Consider the following 25,350-nt stretch of genomic DNA (forward strand, 5'->3'; position numbering starts at 1 on the left):
TTCATGCTGCTTGACTGTGCTGCTCTGGCCTGAAGACCGGAGATTGAAGAATGTGTGCAAGATGTTTTGACATCCTGCTGAATGGGAGGCTGTTTAAATAATCTTCTGCTGCATATGCCTCTGATTTGTAAACTTGAGTAGTTCATGTTTGTTCTGGTATCCCTTTAAGGGGGAGTACTAGTTCTGTATGATAGGGGGTAATGTACCTGTATGTTTGTACAAGCTCCAAAGAGCTTATGTGTAACTGCTATGCATCTCTGATATATCTTTGCAGTTTGTGTTCAAATTTGCATTCTATCATTTAAATATGTTTTATCTCCAATACTTAACTGTGCTTTGGTTGTTTTAGCTAAAAATTTCCAAAGGGGGCGATTGTTAGTTCCATGATTTTTGTATTGGCATAATTTTTCTAAAACATGGTTCTTAACTGATGTTGAACAAGATGTTGTAACATCTTGTTCTGCTGCCATTATAGGTTCTATTGTTATGTGTTTTGACAGATGTCCTGCTAAATATTGTGACATTCTACACCAGAATATCCTGGCAGTTCAGACTGGTTTTTAAACCTTGAAAGATTTGATTGAAAAATATGAGAATCTGGAATATTCATATAATCGTTACAGGCGTAGGCAATCAAGGGATGATTATGACAAATGCGAATTAGTCTCTGTTTTTAGAAAAAGAATATTTGGGAGTTCTTTTAGAATACTAAGATTTTATTTGATTTTATTTGTTCCTAATTTGTGAAAAGATCTTGCAGTTGTTTTCAAAAAAGAGAAGATAGGATTCAGATTAAAGTTCAAGCCCATTCTGTAAGTATCTATAAAAAGGAACTTGGAAAACCTAATTTCTCAAGCATTCGCACAAGAAAAATTGTGGGTGACATAAGGGTTGTTGTTTTGGAAGCTCTTCAAGCTCTTTGTGTTTTCTGTTCTTTTGTGTCACTCATGTATCTTCTGATACATTGAGGTGGACGTGTGTTTTCACTCTTGAAGCATTTAAGCAGGAAAATTGAGTAATGTTCTTGATCAAATATTTGAAGCAAGATTAAGTATTGTTCTTAGTTAGGGTGCTTAGCTAAGTATTTTTTATTGGAAAGTGTAATCTTTCTACTTGGGTTCCCTTGGTCATAGGGTGTGTGACCGTTTTATCACTGCGGTGATTAGAAGTCGGATGACGATTTCTCAGGTCTAGATGTCACTAGATGTTATAACATATGTCTTTACATTGTACATTGTTAGGACATCTGTTATAAGTTCCAAATTTTCAAGAAATATGACAAAGCTTTTCAGAAGTTCCTAGCTAGAAGCATAGGGAGAAGCATGATGGCTTTCTATGATATATGGTGTGAGCAGAAATGGGACAAATGGTGTTGGTTATAACTCCTATTACGAATCCAATTTTGATAAGGAAGATAAACCTAATACTCTTCATTCCTATTTTGTCTAAACCTTAAACCTAGGGAAGATAAAATTTAATATATTTTCAGCATCAATTTTAATAGTTGATATTTCACTGGAATGTAATTTTGTTGGAAAGGATCCATGTCCATTTCTTTCTCCTTCAATCAAATATATTAATTAAAAAATAATTTTGTTATTCGAATGCAGGTCCTTTAATTTTTGCAAAGAGTGTTAAGTGTGAAAAATAATTCTTGAAAGCTAAAATGCTATGAAAAACATAAGTAAAAGTTGAAGGTATGAAAGCATAGGAAATGCAAGTAAAATGGGTTTTTTAATTGATTTGGTACATTTGAAGATTAAAATTCCAAGAGATATTTATAGACATAACAACTTGTTTTGAGTAAGAAAAACATCATTAGTATTCAGTTGTATGATACCATTCTTCTTTTGAGTGGGGGGTTCTTATTGTGTTGTCCTTGATGATCATTGAGTATTATTCGCTCAATGATTGCAGTTGCATATTTCGTATTTTTGGACATCAGAGAATCTCCAACAGTAGCATCAAGTAGCAACTTAGGTTGATGTTTAAGTTCATTTCTGAAAATGTGTATTGGCGTGAGTAAGTCAAAACAATGGTTTGAACATCGTCTCAGCATGGACTTGTACATTTCTCATGCTTCACAAAGAGTTTATGTTACGCCTTGAAAAAACACCGCGATTGTAGTCCACTAACAAAAAGTACATACTACGATGCTCATTTTATCACAGTTCACTGAAGGACCGTGGTGACATATTAAAAATCAAGGGTCATCATTTTCATTTATATTTTAATTAAAAATAGATTATATATTACCACGGTTGGATAAAGCAACCCTGATGAAATATCATAAAGTTCATGGATTCAAATCTCAATGCCAACAGATTTGCGATTTCTTTAATATTATGGTGGCGCCTTTCTTTTTTATTTATTTTTAAACTAAATATAATCCAGATTTTACTACGGTTGAATATTCCAATTGTGGTGATATATTTTATCTATTTTTTAATTTTTATAGTGGCATCTTTCTTTTTTATTTATTTTTAAACTAAAAATATTTCAGATTTTACTACAGTTGAATAAACCAACCGTGGTGATATATTTTCCCTTTTTAAATTTATAAATGGATAAAAACTTGTGCTTTTTATGAAACTAAATTTAGTAAATGGGATATCACCACAGTTGTTTTAAACAATCGTGGTGAAATGTTATATTCTTATTCGGGAAACACAACTTAGTTTGTCATGTCTATTCAGTTTCCACTGGCTTACGAAACAAAATTCAAATTCAACGCTTAGAGTTAGAACCACTACTACAAAAAAATACATATAACAACGGTCGCAAAAGACCTGTAATAAGGATTGAACAATCCTTTTTAGGTAGGGTATGGTTGTAAATGGATTATTTACAATCACGATCTATTGCTCGTGGTAGCAAAATGGATAGTGCACTACATACAACCATGGTTATATTAAACAACCGTTGTTGTATGTCTTTTAATAAAATTTTAAAAAATGTAGCAGTAGAACAACAACATCAGAAAAAACAACAAGAACAACAAGAAGAAGAAGAAGAAGAAGAAGAAGAAGAAGAAGAAGAAGAACAACAACAACAACAACAACAACATCCACAACAACAACAACAACAGCAATAACAACAAGAAGAAAAAGAACAACAACAACAAGAAGAAGAACAACAACAAGAACAATAATAAGAACAAGAAAAACAATAACATAAAAAGAACAACAAGAACAACAACAGCTAACACTACAACAAATAAAGCTTTTAACCTCGAACGTGAAATGCGTTTTACCTCGGCTAAAGTAGCGAGGTAATGAAGGGTGTCACGAAAAGTTTCCACTTAAAACCTTGGTGATTAAAAATTGAGGGTTATAATTATATCCACATGGGTTCGAACCCTAGAAGTTGCACTTTTATTATTTTCAAAACTAGTGTATATTTTATCTCGGTTTATTTAAAAAACCGAGGGGTATGATTATTATTTTTTTAAGTTGTTAAATTGTTTACCCAGAATATTACATTATTTACCAAATATTACATTGTTTACTTAGAATATTAAAATTAAAATAAAAGTCAAATTCCCTAGAGTTCAAGATAAAAATCAAATCCCTCAAGATTTAGACTTTAGATCTTCGAATTATTGAATCTTGGGGAAGATCTTCTGTTGGATCTTACATGCAATTGTTTCTGATGAAAAAAAAGGTAAGGTAATTAATATTAAAAATCAAATCATTTTCAGTTCAAATAAATATTTAAGAAAACAAACCTTGAACCCAGGAAATTTTCTGCTCTTGCAATCTATCATAAGAACTTTTCTAAGCGTCCTTAAGTTTCAAGCGCTTTATATATTTCATTTAGGTTGCATTTTTCAATATTCAACATGCTTTTATAAGGGATGTTCCTTAGGTTTCACACAAATCACTAATGGCAGCATCTTGAGCGTTGATAATCATTAAATAGACAACAAAGATTTGTTAAGGCCAGTGTATAAAGTATAGAAATAGATGCTTAAATATAACCTTAATCATGACAAATCACCCAGGTGAATGCGCATTTTATTTTATTTTTAATTACATTGTTTTTACATAATATCAAAAATACACTATATGCAACAAATCTTCGATGATATCAAGATTTAGATGTTAGAGGTCTCATGCAAGATGCTAGAGATCTGTTTCTAGGGCCTGTGAGAATTTTTATTTTCTGCACTTGCAATCCATCCCAAAGATATGTTGTAGCGGTGGTAAATAGTTTCTCTCTTTAGGTTTGCTTCATATTATTAAGAATTAGAGTAAAATCTATTTAACGAGTGTTTTTATAATAAAACATGATTATTATACCCCTCGGTTTAACTATAAAACCGAGGTAAATTATCATCTCCTTTAAACTATCACCTCGGGTTTGGATTAAAACCGAGGTGAATAATTCTTTTTTTTAAATATTATATTGTTTACACAGAATATTAAGATAAATTATTTACAACAAATCTTTTCAAAGGTTAAGTTCCCTTCTTTGTGTAAGTTGAAGTTCCCTTCTCTATTTAAGTTCTAACTTCTAAAAGAATGATGCTTGAATGTCAGAACTTTGCATTCAAATTCACCATTTTTTAGTAGTCTGTTTGTTTGAAGAATGGAAATGTATGATAATTATTTGAAGCAAGATTCATTTTCTGCACTTGCAATCTATCAAATGAGCAAAAATACAACAACAACAACAACATCAACACCATTATGTGAGATAGATTGCAAGGGTAGAAAAAATATTTTGTTCTAGATAGAAGAGCATTGAAGATTTTTTTTGTCTTGCGATCCATCCCAAAGAATGATGCATGCGAGTTTAGGGCGGCTTCATATAAGAAAGGATTAAGTTAAAATCTCTTTGATGAATGCTTTTATAGTGAAATCTGATTATTTGATCCCTCGGTTATATAAAAAACTAAAAGGTTAGTTCATTTACTTTACACTTATAAACAAATAAAAACATAAATTGCAAAAGTTGAGATTCGAAGCGTGCCCTGATTTGTTTTTCCCCGAATGTGTTGTTTTTATTATTATAAAAAAATAAAAACATGGTGCGTCTAGGCATAATACCTCGTTTTTTTTTGCTGAGGTGAAAGCTTCGTTATGAAATGTATTATTTGTAGTAGTGTAACATTGCTAACTCGAATCCATACTTTCCTTGTCTCATTCAAGTTGGAGAAGAGATGACGGAGTTCTAAAATTTGTTAATGAAAGAAATGATGTTTTCGAGTGTTGTTTATGAAAGAAATGACGTTTTCGAGTTTGGTTTAGTGGAGAAATAAAGTGTAATAAATGAAATATGACCTTTGGAGGTAGGAGATTAAGTTCGTCTAAATTAGAAGTTCGTCTAAGTTCAAGGTTTCACGTGGATCACTAATAGTAGTGTCTTGAGCGTTTATAATTACTAAATTGATGGACACAATTTGTTTAAGGACAATGAAAAAACTCAATAAGTGTGCTACATACAACAATGGTTATATTAAATAACTGATGTTGTATGTCTTTTAATAAAATATTAAAGGGTTAATACCATTTTACCCCTTGCCATATAGACGACTTTTGATTTTTCCCCCTGTAAAAAAAATTTGTAAAAGCACCCTTGCCATTTGGAGATTCTGTTTTTTTAGACCTTGGAGGAAAAAGACACACGCCTGATGCTTATTTGGCACGCTGACTGGATATTTTTTTTATTTTTTTAATTTAATATGCTGACATGGAATAATATTTTTTATTTATAAATATTTGTAACTCCACGTAGGTACTTTATTTATTATTATTTTAAGTTTTCAAAATTGAAAAGAAGGAAAACTTTAAAATTTTATGGCCAATGGGAGCTGAAATCAAGACCTCCATATACCAAGCAAGACACACAACCACCAGGCCACGTTGGTCTTCATGTAAAGTTTTGCTTTTGAGTTGTATATCTTATATTAATCAAGTGTTATTTTATTTGATATATTAATAAATTAATATTGTTTTATCCAAATATATACTATACAACACAAATTAATTTTGGTTTATTGTTATATATTAAAAATTCATTTCAATTTAATTTTAAATATATATCAGTTTATTATTATATATTAAAAACTAATTTCATTTTATTCAAATATTTTTATTTTAGTTTATCCAAATATATACTATACAATACAAATTAATTTCAGTTTATTGTTATATATTAAAAATTCATTTCAATTAATTTTTAATTATATATTACTTTATTATTATATATTAAAAAATAATTTTAGTTTATTCAAATATTTTTATTTCAGTTTATCCAAATATATACTATATATTACAAATTAATTTCAATTTATTAATATATATTAAAAATTAATTTAAATTTATTTTTAAGTACAGTGTCAAATATTTTAGTTTGTTCAAATATTTACTATACATTACAAATTAATTTCAGTTTATTATTATATATTAAAAAATAATTTCAGTATATTATTATATATTAAAAATTAATTTCAATTTATTTATAAATATATATCAGTTTATTATTATATATTAAAAATTAATTTTTGTTTATTTTTAAATATATAGTATAGTTTATTTATTCAAATATATACTACGTATTATTTTTAAATTTATTTCAGTTTATTAAATAGTATCTATATAATAATGTAATATTAATTAATTTTAAATATATAATAATGTAAACAAAAATTATAATGGAAATATGATATGGAATCATGCAATATATACATTTCACTTAACAAACTAATCACATCTACTTGAATGGTACAGTGGTCGTGCACTTTGAGCTCAATCAGGAGGATGTGTGTTTGAGTCCAAGTGTCCACAAAAATTTTGTTTGAGTTTTCTTAATACATGCATCTTTCATAATTTCATAATATTTAAATAATTGAAAAATAATATATGACATGGATTTTAAAATAATTATAAATAAAAAATAATAATTCCATGTCGGCATAATTGAAATTAAAAAAACAAAAAATAATGCCACATAGCATGACACATAGGCACATGACTGTGTCATTTTCTCCCAAGGTCTAAACAAACAGAATCTTGAAATAACAAGGGTGTTTTTACAACAACAAAAAATTATAGGGGGCAAAACCAAAAGTCGCCTATATGACAGGGGGCAAAAATGCTATTAACCCAATATTAAATAACAGTAGAACAACATCAACAGCAAGATTCGAACTCATGACAATGTGTTACATACAACAACGACTGTATTACACAACCGTTGTTGTATGTCTTTTGATAAAATATAAAAAATGGAGCAGTAGAAAAACAACAACAACAAAATTTGAACTCATAAGTATTCGCCATTTTTTCCGCTGATGGAACTACCAACCGTGGTGAAAAGTGGCTTAAAAATAAATAAGTAAAAACTGTAGGTGCTAGGATTCGAACTCATGATCAGGTGCCACTTTTCACCATAGTTAGAAGTTCCAACCATGGTGAAAAAATGAAAATAAAAGAAAAGCGCCTAATTTAATAGATTCTACCACGGCAGATCCTTTAGTCATGGTGAAGTAAATTTCGGTGTCGTTACAAAAGATACCTTTTGTAGTAGTGAAACCATTTTAATCCTAACAACTTTTTCATTTCCATTAATGAAAATAATTATCAAATTATTTCATCTACAACTCGTTCAAAATTATTTCTTTACCATTAATCATGTTCTTCAGTAAACGTGAAAAACTCCATCATTATCATTCATCTGCAACTTATACAACGCAACAAAAAACAAAGAAAAAATAGAGGAACACCGAGATAGTTGCAAGAAGGAATGACAAAACTCACACGATTTAGCTATTTGACCTCTTGATCACGTTTCCGGTACATAAAACATATCTACCGTACATGTAATAGTAAAATGTGTTGAGATATGTTTGTTATGTTATTATTGTTGTGTTATTGAGATGTCATAGGTTCACATAATAAAATTTCTATTCTAATATATGTCAATTTTAAATGTGTACATATTAGTAATTTTAATGTTAAGACTCATTTATTTTTTGAATTTTGCTTAGTCATTTAGGGACATGCATCGTGTTTGTATAGAATCAAAGAAATCGATATTTATGGATTATTGGACCCATTTAGTAATTTATTTACAGATAACTCTCCAAAAGTTATTGAATCATTCATATCAACATGGTCACAAGAGGGGAACAAATACTGTAACTTAGCACCATTTATAGATTTATGAGTAATTTGGAAATTATGGTTTCTCTATTACAGTTAGTCTCCATGTTTTACCAAATAGTAATTATACTAGTGTTCATTCAATAATCATTGGCAATTGATCTTCATCTCTCTTTGATAGAATATAGTAATTATTCTATGTTCCTTAGCCAAACCACTTGAAGTAAGGATGAAACGTATACGTAAATTTATATATTATGAGACTTTTAGTAATATTTTATTTGACTTTGTTCCTTAGCGTGTAATATGTTTAAATTGTTTTCAATATATAGAGTTGTGGAGCGACACAATATGTTGAACAATGTTAGAAATAAAAAGTTGCATTTTGTACGCCTTTGGTAAGTGGATTACTTATGATATTCATTTATCTATAATTACATGTATGTTATATATTCATATAATGTTTAAATTTGTAGACGAGGAAACAGAAAGGAGGATACGAGTGTGGTTAATATGTCATAAAACACATGTTAAACATTGTCTTTGTCGGGTTTTTTGATTCTTCGGATCCGATATGTATATTTATAATAACATATTAATAATTTATACCGCATGCAGAAAAGTTCGTTATTATTTTAAATCAAGTGATCTTCCAATTTCTTCAATTTTAATATAGATGTTTAACGATACTACATCATTCATATAAGAAAACTTTAAAGACATTTGTGCACTTTGGATATCTTGCTTCAATGCGATTTATACGCCAGACTGATCATACTAATTTTGTAGTATATGTTTGTAATACTTTAGGGTTAGATGTAAATAATATTTAGGTTTTCTTAACATTTTGGTATAATATTGGAGCCATATTTTGGTGCTTACATATAATGTATAGTTTGGTTAAAAAAGGTTGTGCATATGTTGGTTTTGTTGTGGGGGAAAATGTGGTATAAAAGACAGGTTGTAAAAAATAGGGAATATATGGAATATTAAAAAATTTATTATAAAAAAACAGTATTTCTTTGTGATTTTATTTTACTCTTGCAGTATGGGCTTGGACTTTAAAATAAATCCAATCTTCTCCTTTCTGAAAACAGCAGCAAGATCTTTACTCATATTAGGAACAAATCAAATCAAATCAAATCTTAGTTTTCTAAAGTAAATCTCAAAGATTCTTTTTCTAAAATATGAGACCAATATGCATTTGTCCTAAAAATTCCTTGATTGCCTTCGCCTGTAATGATTACCTGAATATAGATTCTCATATTTTTTAATCAAATCTTTCAAGGAATAAAAACCAGTCTAAACTATCAGGATGTTTTGGTGTAGGATGTCACAACATCTGTCAAAACACATAATAGCTGAACTTGTAATGACAGTTAGACAAGATGTTTCAACATCTTGCTCAACATCAATTAAGAACCATGTTTTAGCAAAATTATGCCAATTACAAAAACCATGGAACAAACATAATGTAACTGTTTCTAGAAGTACAAGGTGTAGAAGTATGGAATACTGTAAAAAAAAATGGTCCTTTCATTCCTACTACAATTATAAATGGTACAAGTCAATCAAAACCAGAAGAAGAATAGAATGAAGAAGATATCAAAAAATTTCTACATGACAAGAAGGCAAAAAACTTTATTACATCCTCTTTAGGGATGGACAAATTCTTTTGGGTGTCTAATTGCAAAACTGCAAAGGAAATATGGGAAACCTTGGAATTCAACGAGGATAAAAAGTCAAAAATAATATATATATATATATATATATATATATATATATATATATATATATATATATATATATATCGCTTGGGAAGAAAATGATGTGAGTACAAATTATAAAAATGAAAAACAAACACATCTATCTTTCATGGTTTCAAATCACTCTGATGATGATGATGAGGTTAGTGATTTTGAAGAAATTAATAGACATTCTTATGAAGTTATGATGAATTACATGAGGCTTTTAATGATTTATATGATTAATGTCTAAAGTTTTCTAAATTAAATGCTGAGCAAAAGAAAATTATTTCTGTTTTAGAAAGTAAATCTAATGACATGCAAGAAGAGTTAGATAAAATAAAAGCAAATGTTGGCATTCTTCCTAGTTCATCAACATGTAATAAATGTGCTTCTCTTAAAACTAAAATTGTTGATCTAAATCAAATAATTTGTAAATATGAAAAAGGAAAAAATTATTTGAATAATATTCTAAGTAATCAAAGATATGAAAATAATATTTGTAACAATGTTCAATTTAGAAAAGTATGTCATAATGTGCATCCTAGAAAAGTATATAACAATAATTATTTTTATAATCATAAAAAGATGCCTAACATGATACATACTTATTTTTATTGTCATTTGAAATGTCATACCACCACTGCATGTTATTTTCAAAAAAAATTGATATACCAAATGGTAATTATGTGTAGGTTGAGAAAGAAACTAACCCAAAAGGATCTAAACAATATTGGGTATCTAAAAAGTATTATCTATTGCTTCTTGTAGGTACTTGGAAATCATATGCTAAAATTATTAAATTAAATTGGTTGTTCAAGGAACAATAAGACCATATGATATGGTAATATTAAAGTTTCATTTGGTTGAAGATGAATTGAAAATGATGTTTTTAATGCATTTAAAATTTATAAAGCAAAAGTAGAAAATCAATTAAGTAGAAGTATTAAAGTCCTTAGGAGTGATAAGGGTGGTGAATACTTTTCTACTGAGTTTGATGCATATTATAAAGAATATTGTATTATACATGAATGTTCCACACCTCTTACACCACATCAAAATGGTCTAGCCGAGAGAAAGAATCGGACATATCAAGAAATGATAAATTCCAAGTTAATATATTCTAAATTGTCGTTTATTTTATGAGGTGAACCTTTACTATCTGATTTTCATATAATGAATAGAATTACCCTAAATAAAACTGGTAATTCTCCATATGAGGTAAAGAAAGGTAGAGCGTCAAATATTGGTTACTTTATAGTGTGTGGTGTGTGGTTTACTATAAAATCTTGGATCCTAAAAGGACTAAGTTAGGTCCTTAAGGGATCAAATGTGCTTTTGTAGGTTATGTATCCTACAGTAAATCATATAGACTTTTGAATATAAATTCTAATGTAATTATTGAATCTCGAGATGTAAAACTCTTTTATAACCTTATTTATTACAAAGGATAAGCAATTGGGGTTTTCAACAAATGAAGAACCCGATGAGGAAGGCTCACCACATATTGATGAAACACATTCTGAAATCTCTTTGCGGATTGTTGAAACACAACCCGAACCTAGGATAAGTAAGAGATTCCAAAAAGTTAAGGATCTAGGACTGAACGAAATCAATTCTCAACTTATTTAATCTTATCCTATGGAAGGAAAGGGAAGATGATCCTAAGAATTATAAGGAAGAAGTAGCTTCAATGAACTCTTCCTTTTGGAAGAATGTTATCCAAGACAAAATGGATTCAATAATGTCAAATCACACTTGGGAGCTTGTAGATCTATCTAATAGATTAAGACCCATTGGATGCAAGTTGGTATTTAGAAAGAAGTATCATAGTGGAGGTACAACAAACACCTACAAGGCTAGATTAGTAGAAAAGGGTTTTAGACAAATGGAATGTGTTGATTATTTCGACACATTTGCACCAGTAGCAAGGATGAAAATTAGAGTATTATGTGCATTAGCTTCTTTGCATGACCTTATAGTTCATAAAATGGATGTTAAAACAGCATTCCTGAATGGATATCTCGATTAGAAAATCTACATGGAGAAACTAGAAGATTATGAGCTTCCTGGAAATGAACAAAAGGTGTGCAAGCTTGTCAAATGCTTGTATGGATTAAAACAAGCACTAAAAAAATGACATCAAAATTTTTACTTTGTCATAATTTCAAATGAAATTGTCTCTAATTCTTGTGATAAATGTTTGAATACAAAAGTGAGAGAGAACATTGTGATATTCCTTTGCCTCTATGTTAATGACATGTTGATAATTAGTAACGAGATAAATGGAATTTTAGAAATAAAGAGGTTTATAAATTCCAGATTCAAGATGAAATATCTTGGAATAGTTGACACTCTTTTGGGGATTAAGGTAAAAAGAAACAATGGGGATTATGAACTTTGTCAAACATGCTATGTTAGGAAAATGCTTGATAAGTTCAAAACACTTACGTTTCAATGAAGTGAATATTCCATTTGATCCTTGTGTCAAGCTTCAAAAGAAACATGGAAGAGTTGTCGCTCAACTCGAATATACAAGGGCAATTGGTTGTCTAATATATTTAATGCAATGTACTAGACCTACCATAATATTTACAGTTAGTAAAATGAGTAGATTTACTAGAAATCTAAATGGTGAGCATATGAATGCCATTACAAGGATTATTGGTTATCTATTGAAAACCAAAAGTATTATCCTTCATTATGATAGGTTCCCTGACATGCTAGAGGGATATAATGATGCAAGTTGGATATCGAGTGTTAGAGATCATAAATCTACAACTGGATGGGTATTTATACTAACTGGAGGTGTAATTTCTTGGAAGAGCAGGAAAAAAACAGTATCACTCTTTCAACCATGAAATCCTAGTTTGTGGATATTGCTTCCGGTGGTTAAGAAGTTGAATGATTAAGGTACCTTCTATTGGAAGTTCCATTGGTTAAAGACAATGTTTCAAAGGTATTGATACATTGTGATAGTGACATGGTCGAAAGCCCTAGGGAATAACAAACGCTAAACCTAGAATAAAGAATAGAGTTGCAAGCGCAAACCTAGAATAAAACACAGGGTTGCAAGCGCAAAACCTGTCAGATAAGCTCTGGAGTCTTCCAGGAATAAAGAAAACTTTGGATTCTATTATAATAAAATATAATCCTTACGGCCAAGCCAAAGGTCTTTAAATACAGAAAACAAAGAAATCCTATTGGACCTTGTGGGCCTTTAATCCAAAACAAAAAAATGAAACAAAAAAATAGAAATTGCCTAAATATTAAAACAAAATTGCTTAAATATTAAAATGATTTCCGACGCGGGATTTCTCTTTCCATACGCGCAGGCAGCCCTCATACATCAGATAGTCAATCCACTTTAGCTAGAGCATACAATAAAGTGTAATATGGAAAGTTTAGGCACATAGGTCTTAGAAATTATTTTGTGAGAAAATTGATTAAGGTTAGAATCATTTCACTCACATATATATATATATATATATATATATATATATATATATATATATATATATATATATATATATATATATATATATATATGTTTGAGCTATAATTTAGCCAGTCCATTTACTAAACCACTAGACAGAGATTTAGTAAAGACTACCTCGAAAGGTATGGGATTGAAACTCCTTGAGTAAGAATTCCAACAACAGATCTAACGTTAAAAAAATATTAACCTCAAGATTCAATGGGTAACAACAATTCATTGATTTGGATGTTTGTGCAACATTATGTAATAATGTTAACTATTGCATTCAGAGGGTTGAGTTTTTTCAAACTCTTAATGAAGTTCAATGTTGAGAATATGTACCTCAAGTAAAGTATATATAATATGAACTTCACCTATGTGAATTCCAAGATGGTTTCGTTTCAAAGTGAAAATTGAAGTTTCTTTTATGATAAATTCACGGAATAGGAAAAGCACATGCCCATAAATAGTGTTAGGCGGGAGATGCAGGCGAAAAATCATTAAAGAGAGTGTGTAAGGTAACGTTTGTCTAATCACAGGGAATAACAGGTTAAAAGCCTTGCTTTCGACTAGACCTTGTGTTGTCTTTACTAAGTTTAAGTTCAAATCAAAAGATACTTAATTATGTTGGCGTTCTTTGTTTTCTTTTTGAAATTGATCTTGTCATTATTAGAACAAGTGGGAGATTGTTGTGATTAATGAAATAATTAATCTCTAATCATTGGTGTTCCAATAATAACAAGAAAATTGCAAGTGATTTAATGAACATTCAATTCATGAAAAATAGTCTCACGTAGAAAGTTCAACTCACTTAAATAGTCCTTATAAAGAATTGCGTTCGTTAACACAACAAATGAACTATATGAGATTAAGTTCCACATGGACAAGTTTGGTGGTCACAAGTCTTATGCCACTTGTCACCTCCACACTCTCTCACTCGTGTCGCCACCGACGACACCCACTCCAGGACAGGGGGCGTGGGGATAGAGGTATTAGTGGCAATTTATAAGTGGCATTTGAGCACTTAGGCTATAATTAGCAATAGTTGATAAAAGGTGAAAAGTTGCAACACTTCGCTACTTTTGAATTCTCAATTGTCTCATGTAAACTCGAATATATGTTAATTATCTTAGGTATTCTACGCGATTGACTCTAAAATATTTTTAAAATGTTCGAAATACTATTAAAAAGTTATATATATATATATATATATATATATATATATATATATATATATATATATATATATATATATATATATATATTAAATCCTATTAATTACTATACTTTTCTTTATTTTCTACTTCACACATCAACATAAAATTGAAAAACCTTTTGTCTATTGTAAAGAATATTCTGCTATGTAGAAGGTGATGTTTCCCTTAAAAGGGAACATGTGATAATTAAGCAATCCAGTATATAATCACTACCTTTGACCGTGTTTGGTGGCAATTTTCTAAAGTTCTTCGCATCCCAAATGTGTCTTTTAAACCCAAAAAGATAAATAATTCTGCTTTTAAATTAGTGCTATCTTGTTCTTCTACAGAAATTTATGTTGCAGCATAGTAGCAATTTTTAATTAATAGATTGATTCTCACCAAAAGTATATGCTTTAATAGATTAATTCTCACCAAAAATATATGCATCGATGTTCTACAAATTTTACACACACAAAAATGAAAGAAAATTTCTTATCCCAAAACCTTCTGATGCAGTTTCTTATTTTTTTTTACTTTTGATATCCATTTTGAAACGGATTTATTTTAAAGTAGAAAAAATAGACAATGTACTGACAGATTATAATATGATTTTACAATGTTAATCAATCAAAATTATGTATTCAATTAAATCACTCATATATTTTTTTAAAAATTAATGACATGACAGGTTGATAATTTCTTCTTGGATGACAGTGTAAAACTATTTTACCCTATCTGTACATATCTATTAAACCTTAATTAATTGCAAAAGTTCTATATAAATTAAGAGTTTAATAGTTATAAGAGTTTAAAAGTAGTGCACTAACAGTGTAAACTAACTTTACAAATACAACCAATCAAAATTCTTACACTTGTCATGTCATATTAGATTTTTTAAATTAAAATTGTGTTTTAATTGGATACATGGTTGTGATTGGTTGACAGTGTAAAAATATTTTACACTGTAAAAATATTTTACACTGTCACTACATATCCTTTTTTCTTATAATATAAAATAGTTTTACACTGTCAACTAATATGAATAAATTATTTAGTCTTGTTATACTTGTTATTTCAAATTTGTAATATAATATGGTGGGATTTATTGTGATGATTGGTTGGCTGAGTAAAATAATTTTAAACTGTTAGTGCATATCTCATTTTCTCATTAATTCATATGAAAAAATTCGAGTTTGAGACTAGGAACAAAATCTTAAGTCCAACAGTCCAACAATAGACCGGCATTTGTAAATTTATTAAATTGTTTTAATTAATTTTCAAATACACCAAATCACAAAATTCAATGTCTATATTAATGAAATGCAATGTGACAAAAATAATTGATGTATGAAGAGTTTAATTTGTAAATACAGTATACAAAAATTCAGTTGTTATATATATTATCATTATTAAAAAAAAAAGTTACACCATCAAATTATCACAATTATTCATATGTATGATTTTAAAGTTGATTTTAATAAATCAAATATATCTAGCAATTTAATTGTTGCAGTTAACTGCCTGTGTAAATCTATCAAATGTATTATGCTTACTACTCATATGTATAATCAAATTTCAAGACTTTATATGTAATTAATGCCATTTTTTAAAATACGTATACAATTTATTTGATAATTTTATTTGAATATATGTGTAAAATTACTTTTTATACACTAATTAAGGTATAAAAAGACAAGGATATAATTATTTTTTAAGAACTTTATATTTGTTTTATTAATTTGAAAGTTGGAGTTGAAATTGAAATATATGTTAGAAAATGTTTTTCTTTTACAAATTAAAAAAATTATATATCAATAACTAGTATTCTAAGGAATCTATTTAAAATTGATAAAATAATTTTTTATTAGAGTACAACATATAGTAATAATAATAATAATAATAATAATAATAATAATAATAATAATAATAATAATAATAATAATAATAATAATAATAATAATAATAATAATAATAATAATAATAATAATAATAATAATAATAATATGTTAAAATTAAGGAAGGTTAGTCACAATGAGTCATATTCCTCAAGAATGTGAGCTCAAGTTGCAAAGTGAGAATGTATTTGATAAATAATTTGTAAATATTTTTGTAAACTATTTTTTAATTTTAACTTATTTAACCAAAATAGTGACAATGCATTAAAAACGTTTGGTTAATTAACATTTACGGTTAAATTAAATAATATATAGTTTAAGAGAATAAAGACAGATCAAAAAAAGTTTAAGAAAGTAAAATATTTAAAGATGTTATTTATAATGATGAGGCCCAAGATGTTGGAGGAGCGCAACTTTTGATTGAAAGATAAAAAAAATAAAACTAATAAAAGTATTGAGAAAAAACTAAGTTGGTTATGTATTATACAAGACCTAGGCCACCCTTCTCTTTCCATGTCTACCTTTAAATCGGATGCTTTTCATTCAAGATCTTTAGCTTTATACATGCATGCAACATGTCCAATAAAATAGGTATTTTCAAGTTAGCTTATAAAATATTAACTAAAGAGAAAAAAAATTACCCTCAATCATTTACAACTTTTTTAAAAGATTAGTTTTAGCTATTGATATTTTTTTTTTAGAATAGTTATTAATTTAAGAGATATGTAATATTATTTAAAATATTTTTATATTAATCAAGCAATTAGGCTCCAGTGGTAAACGAGTTTCTGCTAAAGACGAAGGTTTGGACACAAACTCTAAATTACTAGGGCTCATTCTCCTAGGAACAAGAGCGCATAAAGCATAAAAAAAAAATTTATATTGACATCTAACAAAATATTTGTTATTTTGTCACATATTCACGCTTTGTAAAGGTGTTTAAAATTGGTAAATGACATGAAAAAATAATATTTATTAAATATACATTATGAACCCTTTCATCTAAATCTAAAGAGTTTAATGGTTATGCATTAACAGTGTAAAAATGTTTTACACTATTATCCAATTAAAATATAACATTTTGCCATATCATACAAGTTTTTTAAATTTTTTCAGTCTAACTTGTCCTGATACAAATCTAAATTATTATTATTATTATTATTATTATTATTATTATTATTATTATTATTATTATATATAAAAAAGAATTTAGATTTAGAAAAAAGAGATATGTAATGACAGTATAAAATAGTTTTATATATATGCCAAGATCAAATGTTATAAAGGTGTCAAACTTAGTAACATGACACGTCCAATAACTCTTTACTACATATTCTTATGACGAAACTCAGCGTTAGATTGAAAGTTATTATCATACAGATCATGTCTATAAAATTTAACATCAATCAAAAATCATTTGATATGTTAAAGAGAATGATTAAAATTAACGGTATCAAATAACATCAAAATGTCAAATTTAATATCATGACACATCTGATAACTTTTTAATACATGACTTTATAGTAAAACTAATCGTTGGATTGAAGGCTACTATTATATAAACTATATCTATAAAATTAGATCTATCAGAAATCATTTAACTTATTAATGAGATACATAAAAACTATTGTCTTACAAAAGTTCATCAAAACGGTTAATCTTGATCTATCTCTTCAATATATACAATTTTTTTATATTAAATTTTATAGATATGATAATAGCTTTCAATTCAATGGTAAATTTTATTATACAAATATACAATAAATAATTATCGAATATATATATATATATATATATATATTCTTGTAGAAATTTGAGAATGGATAACATGATATTAAATTGATCATGATATATTAAGTGGGTGGAATAGTTCAACATGTATTTATTTGTTGAATAAAATGTGTGTAAATTATTTTTTTTAATAAGCAATTGAGTATAAAAAATCGTACTAGGGGTGCAACCCTTACAACGAGAACACACTAGGTAGTAATGTTACAAAGTAATGGTAATTTATACCAATCATAAAAATCAATCATATGCGAAGGTTCCCTCCTACTAATCCATCTCCAAGAAAAATACATAATGTTTGATATCACCTCATCATGACTAAAAGAACCGCTATCAAAAATGATTGTGTTTCTCATGTTCCAAGTACACCAAATTAAAGCTATCCATATAGTGTAGAATTCAATCTCTGCCTACCTCCTCTATGTTTTTGGCAGTCCATCTTTTAATAAAATTCGCTCTATCAACTAAGTTATATCCCGAGGTAAGTTGGAGTATAAGGCAAGTTGGAACATACATGAAGGAGTCAAATCCGTCTTTTATTATTTTTCCTTAGTGCGGCTGGGTCATCCAGGACTTGAACCAGAGATCTCGCGCGTGAAATAAATTATATATCGCACCTACAGTCCATTCAATTGGGCGAGAATCAATAGATTTTTTTTGGGAGCAGTTCATCCTCCTAGAACGCAGTACATATAACTATCCATTGTCCCGAATTCTCCAAATGTGCTTGTTTCCCCTTCTTCCTTATCATAATAATCCACTAATGTTTATTTTTATTTATGTACTAGCGGGATACCCGTGCGTTCGCACGGGTACTGGTACGGTACACATATTTGTTTTTAAAATGTAATAAAAAAAAGTCAAATTAATTTAACCCACAAATTTTATTTTATTTTTAAAAAATAATAAATTAGTTCCTATATTTTTTGTATATATAAAATTTTTAAATGAATAATTTTTTTTTTGATATAAACATAATTTTTGTTTTGCATTATCTACAAAATATTTCAGAATATTGATGTTTCTATTATTATTAACTATTATGAATCAGGAAAAAAACTTTGTATTTATTAACAATATAAATAATAAAAAAACACATTTATGGTAGTAGTAGTCTGTAGTCTATTGTTATATCTAATTTATTAATGATATTAATTGTGATTTATATATGGTTATATTAAATACATTGAAAAGATTTAAATATTTTATTTAACAAAAGAAAGATAATGACATAACAAATGATAGGTGCTAGTAGGGATAACAATAGGTAGTGTATGGATATGGTACTATAGTATCTATTCCCATACCCGGAGTTTGAAAAATCCTCGTACTCAAGCACATATCCGTGTGGACACCAACATTTGAGCCTGTCCCCGTGCCCTATAGGTACCTAATTAAGTACCCATACCTAGGGGTGGAAATAGGCTAGGCTTTAGAAGGCCTGAGCCTGGCCTATGATAAACTTTAAAGGCCTAAGCCTGGCCTAAGGCCTATCATAGGCTCAGTTTTTTTACCTGGCCTGGCCTTTTTAAAAGCCTGGCCTGGCCTGAAAGCCTATTTAAAAAGCCTGTATTTCATTAAAGTTTTCAATTAATTTATATAACTTATGAAGTCTTGTATGTCGGCCTATATATACATATATAAGTGAACCTATTTAGCATTTGTTATATATATATATATATATATATATATATATATATATATATATATATATATATATGGTAGCCTATTTAGCTTTTTTTTTAATATATATGCATACATGAACCAACTTATTTAACATATCTCTGTTATATATGAAAATATAGGCCGGCCTATAAGGCTTCATAGGCTTTTTTAATAGCCTAAGCCTGGCCTATTTAATAAAATAGGCTTTTAAAAAAGCCTAAGCCTGGCCTCTTTATTAAATAGGCCTGGCCTGGCCTAGGCCTATGTAGGCTGGGCTGTAGGCCGGCCTGGCCTATTCCCACCCCTACCCATACCTATTTACCCTCGTTTCTATTAAAAACTTATGATCAATTATAATTTATAATTTGATTTTAATTTTTTTTTAACAACATTCATAAAAAAACTAAAGATGTTATTGTTGAGTTAAGAAATTAAACAAACGTTTGTATTAAAATGTGTATAAATATAATAGGGATGTATTTAATAAAATTGATAAGCATATATGTATATATAATAATAATAAATATATAAATATACATTATGCGGGTATGAGGCGGGGTGAGACATAAGGTATCGTGCCCGCACCCATACTCGTTTATTTTAGTGGGTAATTACCCGTGCCCATTTTACGGATTTTTACCCTACTCGTTAATGATAATTTTTGCGGGTGCCCATTAGTGATGAGTTCAATTGCCATCCCTAAATGCTAGGGTCGGATAGAAAACTTGATACTAATGTTTTGAATTGTATAAATTAAAATTAGTGATAATTGACACACATTTTTGTATTTCCACGCATATTAATTTTTTAAAAAATATTATATCTTAAATTAAAAATAGTAGTAACATTAATAATTAAAAAACACACTTTTTTCATATTTGAACTCATAGATTGTTTTAAGTATATAAACAATAATATAAATATATCTTAAAAAACTAAATATATTTGAAACATAAATATAGTTGTTCATATATACAAATATTTGGATCAACCCTATATTTTTCCGCATGTAAATATTAAATAACAACATAATATTTTAAAAAATTATTTTAATTGTATAAATAAATATTAGTACCATAAATAAATACATTTTACTCGTGTTCAGATTCATACAATTCTGATATGGATACCCGTGCGTTCGTACGGGTACTGGTGTATTACGCGCATATGTTTCTTAAATGTAATATGAATGAAAAAACTAAAAGACAAAATTATTTAACCAAGAAAGTTTAATATTTTTAAAAGTAAAACATATTTTTATTTATATTTGAAGCATAAATATAATATTTTCAAATATACAAATATTTGGATCAAAAAATTATTTTCCCGTATATAAATAATATTATTTGTATTTCCATTCATGTTATTTTTTTAATTTATAAAGTATTTATTATTATAAAATTCAACAAAAGAATCATTTGTTATTTTATTATTTCACTTTTTGCCTAAGTTTATGTTATCAGAAACTTAACATTTCCTTACCGTGCACTACCGATCAATCCATGCCTTTCACATCGCCAAAATCATATGTCATCCAGAAACGCGAAACCCCTTTAGATAGTCACATTCACCGTTGTCCAAAAATGTTGCATCATCCTCGGCACGATTCATGTAAACATTTATAATTATGAAAATCAATAGCAAACTCTAACTCTCAACTTAAAAGTAAATATAGATTAATGTCAATAAATTGTTAATATTTATAAAATAATAATTTTTTAAAAACTATTCTAATATATTAGAAATTTTAAATTTAGATAAATTCAAAGTGAGTAACTCTAATTAAACCGGAAGAAAAATTCAAACAACATATATGTCATTTTTTTTCTTCTTTCACTGTTTAGATCTAATCGATTATTAATAAGAATTTAATCTCTTAAAAGTGAATGAAAATATCACTCACTCAAACATATGAATACGTAGTCGGATATTTTTACACAACTACCAACTAAACTATCATAACCAAACATGTTTTTTACCCTCATTTTTATCTTATACTATTCATACATATTTCATAAATAAGTATCAAAATACAGTATCAAAATTTTCCTCACTAGAGTATATTTCTTCTTCATAAATCATGCTGTATATGTCCAACTAGTATCTGCTAGGACACAGGTCCCACACCCTGCATGGCTGACACGTGTACAAGTTAGCCCATCTGATCTAAGAGTGAGTGAAATTATAAAAGAAAGAAAAAAACATCCATTATAGGGCCTACAAATGTTGCAGGGTGACACTGCAGCTTTTAGCCCTTTGCTACAAACCCTAACTGGTCCACAATGCTCCATCTCTCCCTCATTAAATTCACCACTTCTCACTTCACCATAGTTCCATCCTTTTTTCTCTCTCCATTCTCTCTTCTCTTCTTCTTCACACAACATTCATATAATTAACCTAGCTAGGGCTAAAACAAAACCTAAACCTTTTCTTCTTCAATATGGGACATCACTCTTGCTGCAACAAACAGAAAGTTAAAAGAGGTTTATGGTCACCTGAAGAAGATGAAAAACTCATCAACTACATCACTACTTATGGACATGGTTGTTGGAGTTCTGTGCCTAAACTTGCTGGTTTGCAAAGATGTGGAAAAAGCTGCAGATTAAGATGGATTAATTATTTAAGACCTGATTTGAAACGTGGAAGCTTTTCTCCTCAAGAAGCTGCTCTTATCATTGAACTTCATACCATTCTTGGCAACAGGTTTGTTCTTATAATAATAATAATAATCACTTTTCTTTTCAATTTTTCACTTTTCTTCTTCAGTATATATATGTATATATCTATATATACATGGTTTGGATTTGGACAGGTGGGCACAGATAGCAAAACATTTACCAGGAAGAACTGATAATGAAGTGAAGAACTTTTGGAATTCAAGCATAAAGAAGAAACTGCTTTCACATGATTTTGTTCCTTCTTTAACCACATTTTCTGATCATATTCACTGTCCTAGAAATGAAACTTTCTTCCCTTTGTTAAATGACAATCCTATCCTTAATAACAACTCTCATCATCAATATCACCTAGATCATCATCTTTACTTTCCCATCAATCTTCCATCTCCAATCCTACAAGATCAAAATGACCATATCAAGAATATTGATATCAACAACATTTTGAATGCCAATTTTCATAATCCATCTTTGCCAGAAACACTACCTTCTTCCAATAACCTTGTTTCATCTTCTTATGACCAATTTGATACTTGGTCATTCATTCATCATCTCAATCCAAATATTCACCAAAACTTTAATATTGTTGAGAATTTCATCAATAATAATAATCCAAACACAATATGGCAACATCAACATCAGCAGCAGCAGCAACCGCAACCGCAGCAGCAATATGACAATAGTAGTCATCATTTGGTGGAACTTGAACATTCTATTGTCCCAAAAGTTTGTGAAATTGAAACCATCAAGGATAATTTTGTTTCTAGCATCCCATTTTCTTCTTCTGATTCACAACATCATCATCATGATCTTATCCATCAAATTGTGGCTGCAGAAGCCAATAACAATGATGTTCAAGCTGTGGAGTATAATAATATCATGGATGCTCTCATCATGTCATCATCATTACCATCCTCAACTACAACAACAATAACATCTTCATCATCACCACCACTATCATTCTATCAAGCACCAGAAAAAATTCTCACAAAACCTATCCTTCCTTCAACTTGGGAGTCATCATCATCATGAATCATGAATCATGAATCATGAATCATGAATCATGATCATCATCAGCATGTGTATATTATATGCATTTGATTACCTTCATGAACTCTAGAAGTTTGGAATATTAAGAGGGGTATATTTGCAAACATGAGATTTGCTAGTTGAGGCTTTCCATGAATATGTCTAGTTTGTTTCACATGTTTGTAAACTAAAAACTATGTATTTTTCTGAACCATTTACTATAAATTAGTAGTATTTGTTTTGTCATTTATTGTATGAGAATTAATCATATATGCTTAGTTGTGCAGTCCTTTACGTTGACACATTGTCTGTTTGACATTTATGGATGATGATGTCAAAATATGTACACACTCCATGGTCAACTTGTTCTCACTTCACGCCAAATTCTGATCTTATAGACTATAGCTAGCTAGGGATCAATGCTCTGCAGGTACTTATAGCATATTCTGATGTGATTCACAAAGAATCAAATTAACAACAACATGTTTGCTAGTTTATATGAACTATGAACTATTTTGTCATTCATGGAGTACATTTTTTTCATTCATTAATTGATAATGCACTTGATCAGATTAGACTGATTAATCAAAATTTCGTAATATATTATAGGTTTGGATTTGGATTGAGTGCAATTTCACGATATATTTAGGTCGAACTGTCTAGATTTTAAATATGAAATTTGAATTATATATGATCTTAATAGAAAATTTATATGTGATTGAGTGAGGTACAGCCACAGGGTTATGAATGCATACATACCTCCGATCAGATCGGTATAGAAATATTTCTTTTGGCATGTTTCATCTCGAAGAAATTTGTTTTCTTATAAAACCTAATTATAAACTCTTCTCTCTCTATAATACCGACACTAATATTTTTTTATTACGTTCAATTTATTTATTGGTGTCGTTGTGTCATTGTGTCTGGTATCTCAATTTTTGTCTGTGCTTCATAAATCAAAAGACTTGTTTCAATTGAATGTATGAATAATGGTAAATTGAATATTTTTTTAAAATTTTAAATTCAAATCTAAAATCTTTTACTTTATCTTTGTGAATTTATGGCGAAATTTATCATTCATCTAAGGAACAAAAAATTGTTCCAAGATGTATCATAATGTTAAATAATTACTTTTGCATTGTACCAAACTTTAGAAGGGTCCATCTGTCAAATCTTGACATTTGCTTTACCCGGGGAAAACTTGCTCTTTGCTTTTGCTTATAAATTGGTTAAAGTTATAGAAAAACATCATTCATCTTTTGAAGGAAAAAGGGGAAGAAAAGGGAGACAAGAAAAATATCAGATTAATTAATTCAAAGTTACAGTGAAGGAATATATAAAGCAAGTTAACACCGACTATCAATTCATTTTATTTCAAAAATTAAAATTTAAAAAATCATGCTAACCAGTGTTCCAATATATTTTTTAAATATTTTAAATAAAATAAAATTTTTAAAAATTTATTTATAATTTATTTATGATTTAAGTTTTGTCTAATTAATTAAGCACATGCAGATAATTAACTAAGAGCACGGTATTCATGTGATCTCATAAAAAAAACAACAAAATCTATGGTAAATATTATATTCATTAGTTCAAACTCCAAAGCAAAGATTCTGATTAAAATTCCCTTAATTGCTGTCATTATAAAGCAGAAAATGACTAAAAGAATTCATTATGTGTTATTATTAACCAAAAAGGAGAGTAAGAAAACATTACTCTAGAACATTATTATAAATAATGACAGAGAAAGAGCATTCAACAGAAT

At 28.5% G+C, this 25,350-nt stretch overlaps 1 protein-coding gene across 1 annotated transcript; it reads left to right on the forward strand.

Moving 5' to 3' along the window:
- The first annotated feature begins 22,106 nt into the window (after positions 1 to 22,106).
- On the forward strand, positions 22,107 to 23,787 carry LOC131648262 (transcription factor MYB26-like). The gene is made up of 2 exons (XM_058918036.1): positions 22,107 to 22,581; positions 22,691 to 23,787. Exons 1-2 carry the CDS (start codon positions 22,319 to 22,321, stop codon positions 23,583 to 23,585), a joined length of 1,158 nt encoding a protein of 385 aa, XP_058774019.1. The 5' UTR covers positions 22,107 to 22,318; the 3' UTR covers positions 23,586 to 23,787.
- The last annotated feature ends 1,563 nt before the right edge of the window (positions 23,788 to 25,350 follow it).

Source organism: Vicia villosa, linkage group LG2 (genome assembly GCF_029867415.1).
Source record: "Vicia villosa cultivar HV-30 ecotype Madison, WI linkage group LG2, Vvil1.0, whole genome shotgun sequence".
Lineage (NCBI taxonomy): Eukaryota > Viridiplantae > Streptophyta > Magnoliopsida > Fabales > Fabaceae > Vicia > Vicia villosa.

Bases quoted from the DNA above. Each gene is read 5' to 3' on its own strand.
- LOC131648262 (XM_058918036.1), top strand. From the start codon at position 22,319: ATGGGACATCACTCTTGCTGCAACAAACAGAAAGTTAAAAGAGGTTTA. The intron at 22,582-22,690 runs GTTTGTTCTTAT...GGATTTGGACAG, and splicing joins CATACCATTCTTGGCAACAG to GTGGGCACAGATAGCAAAAC.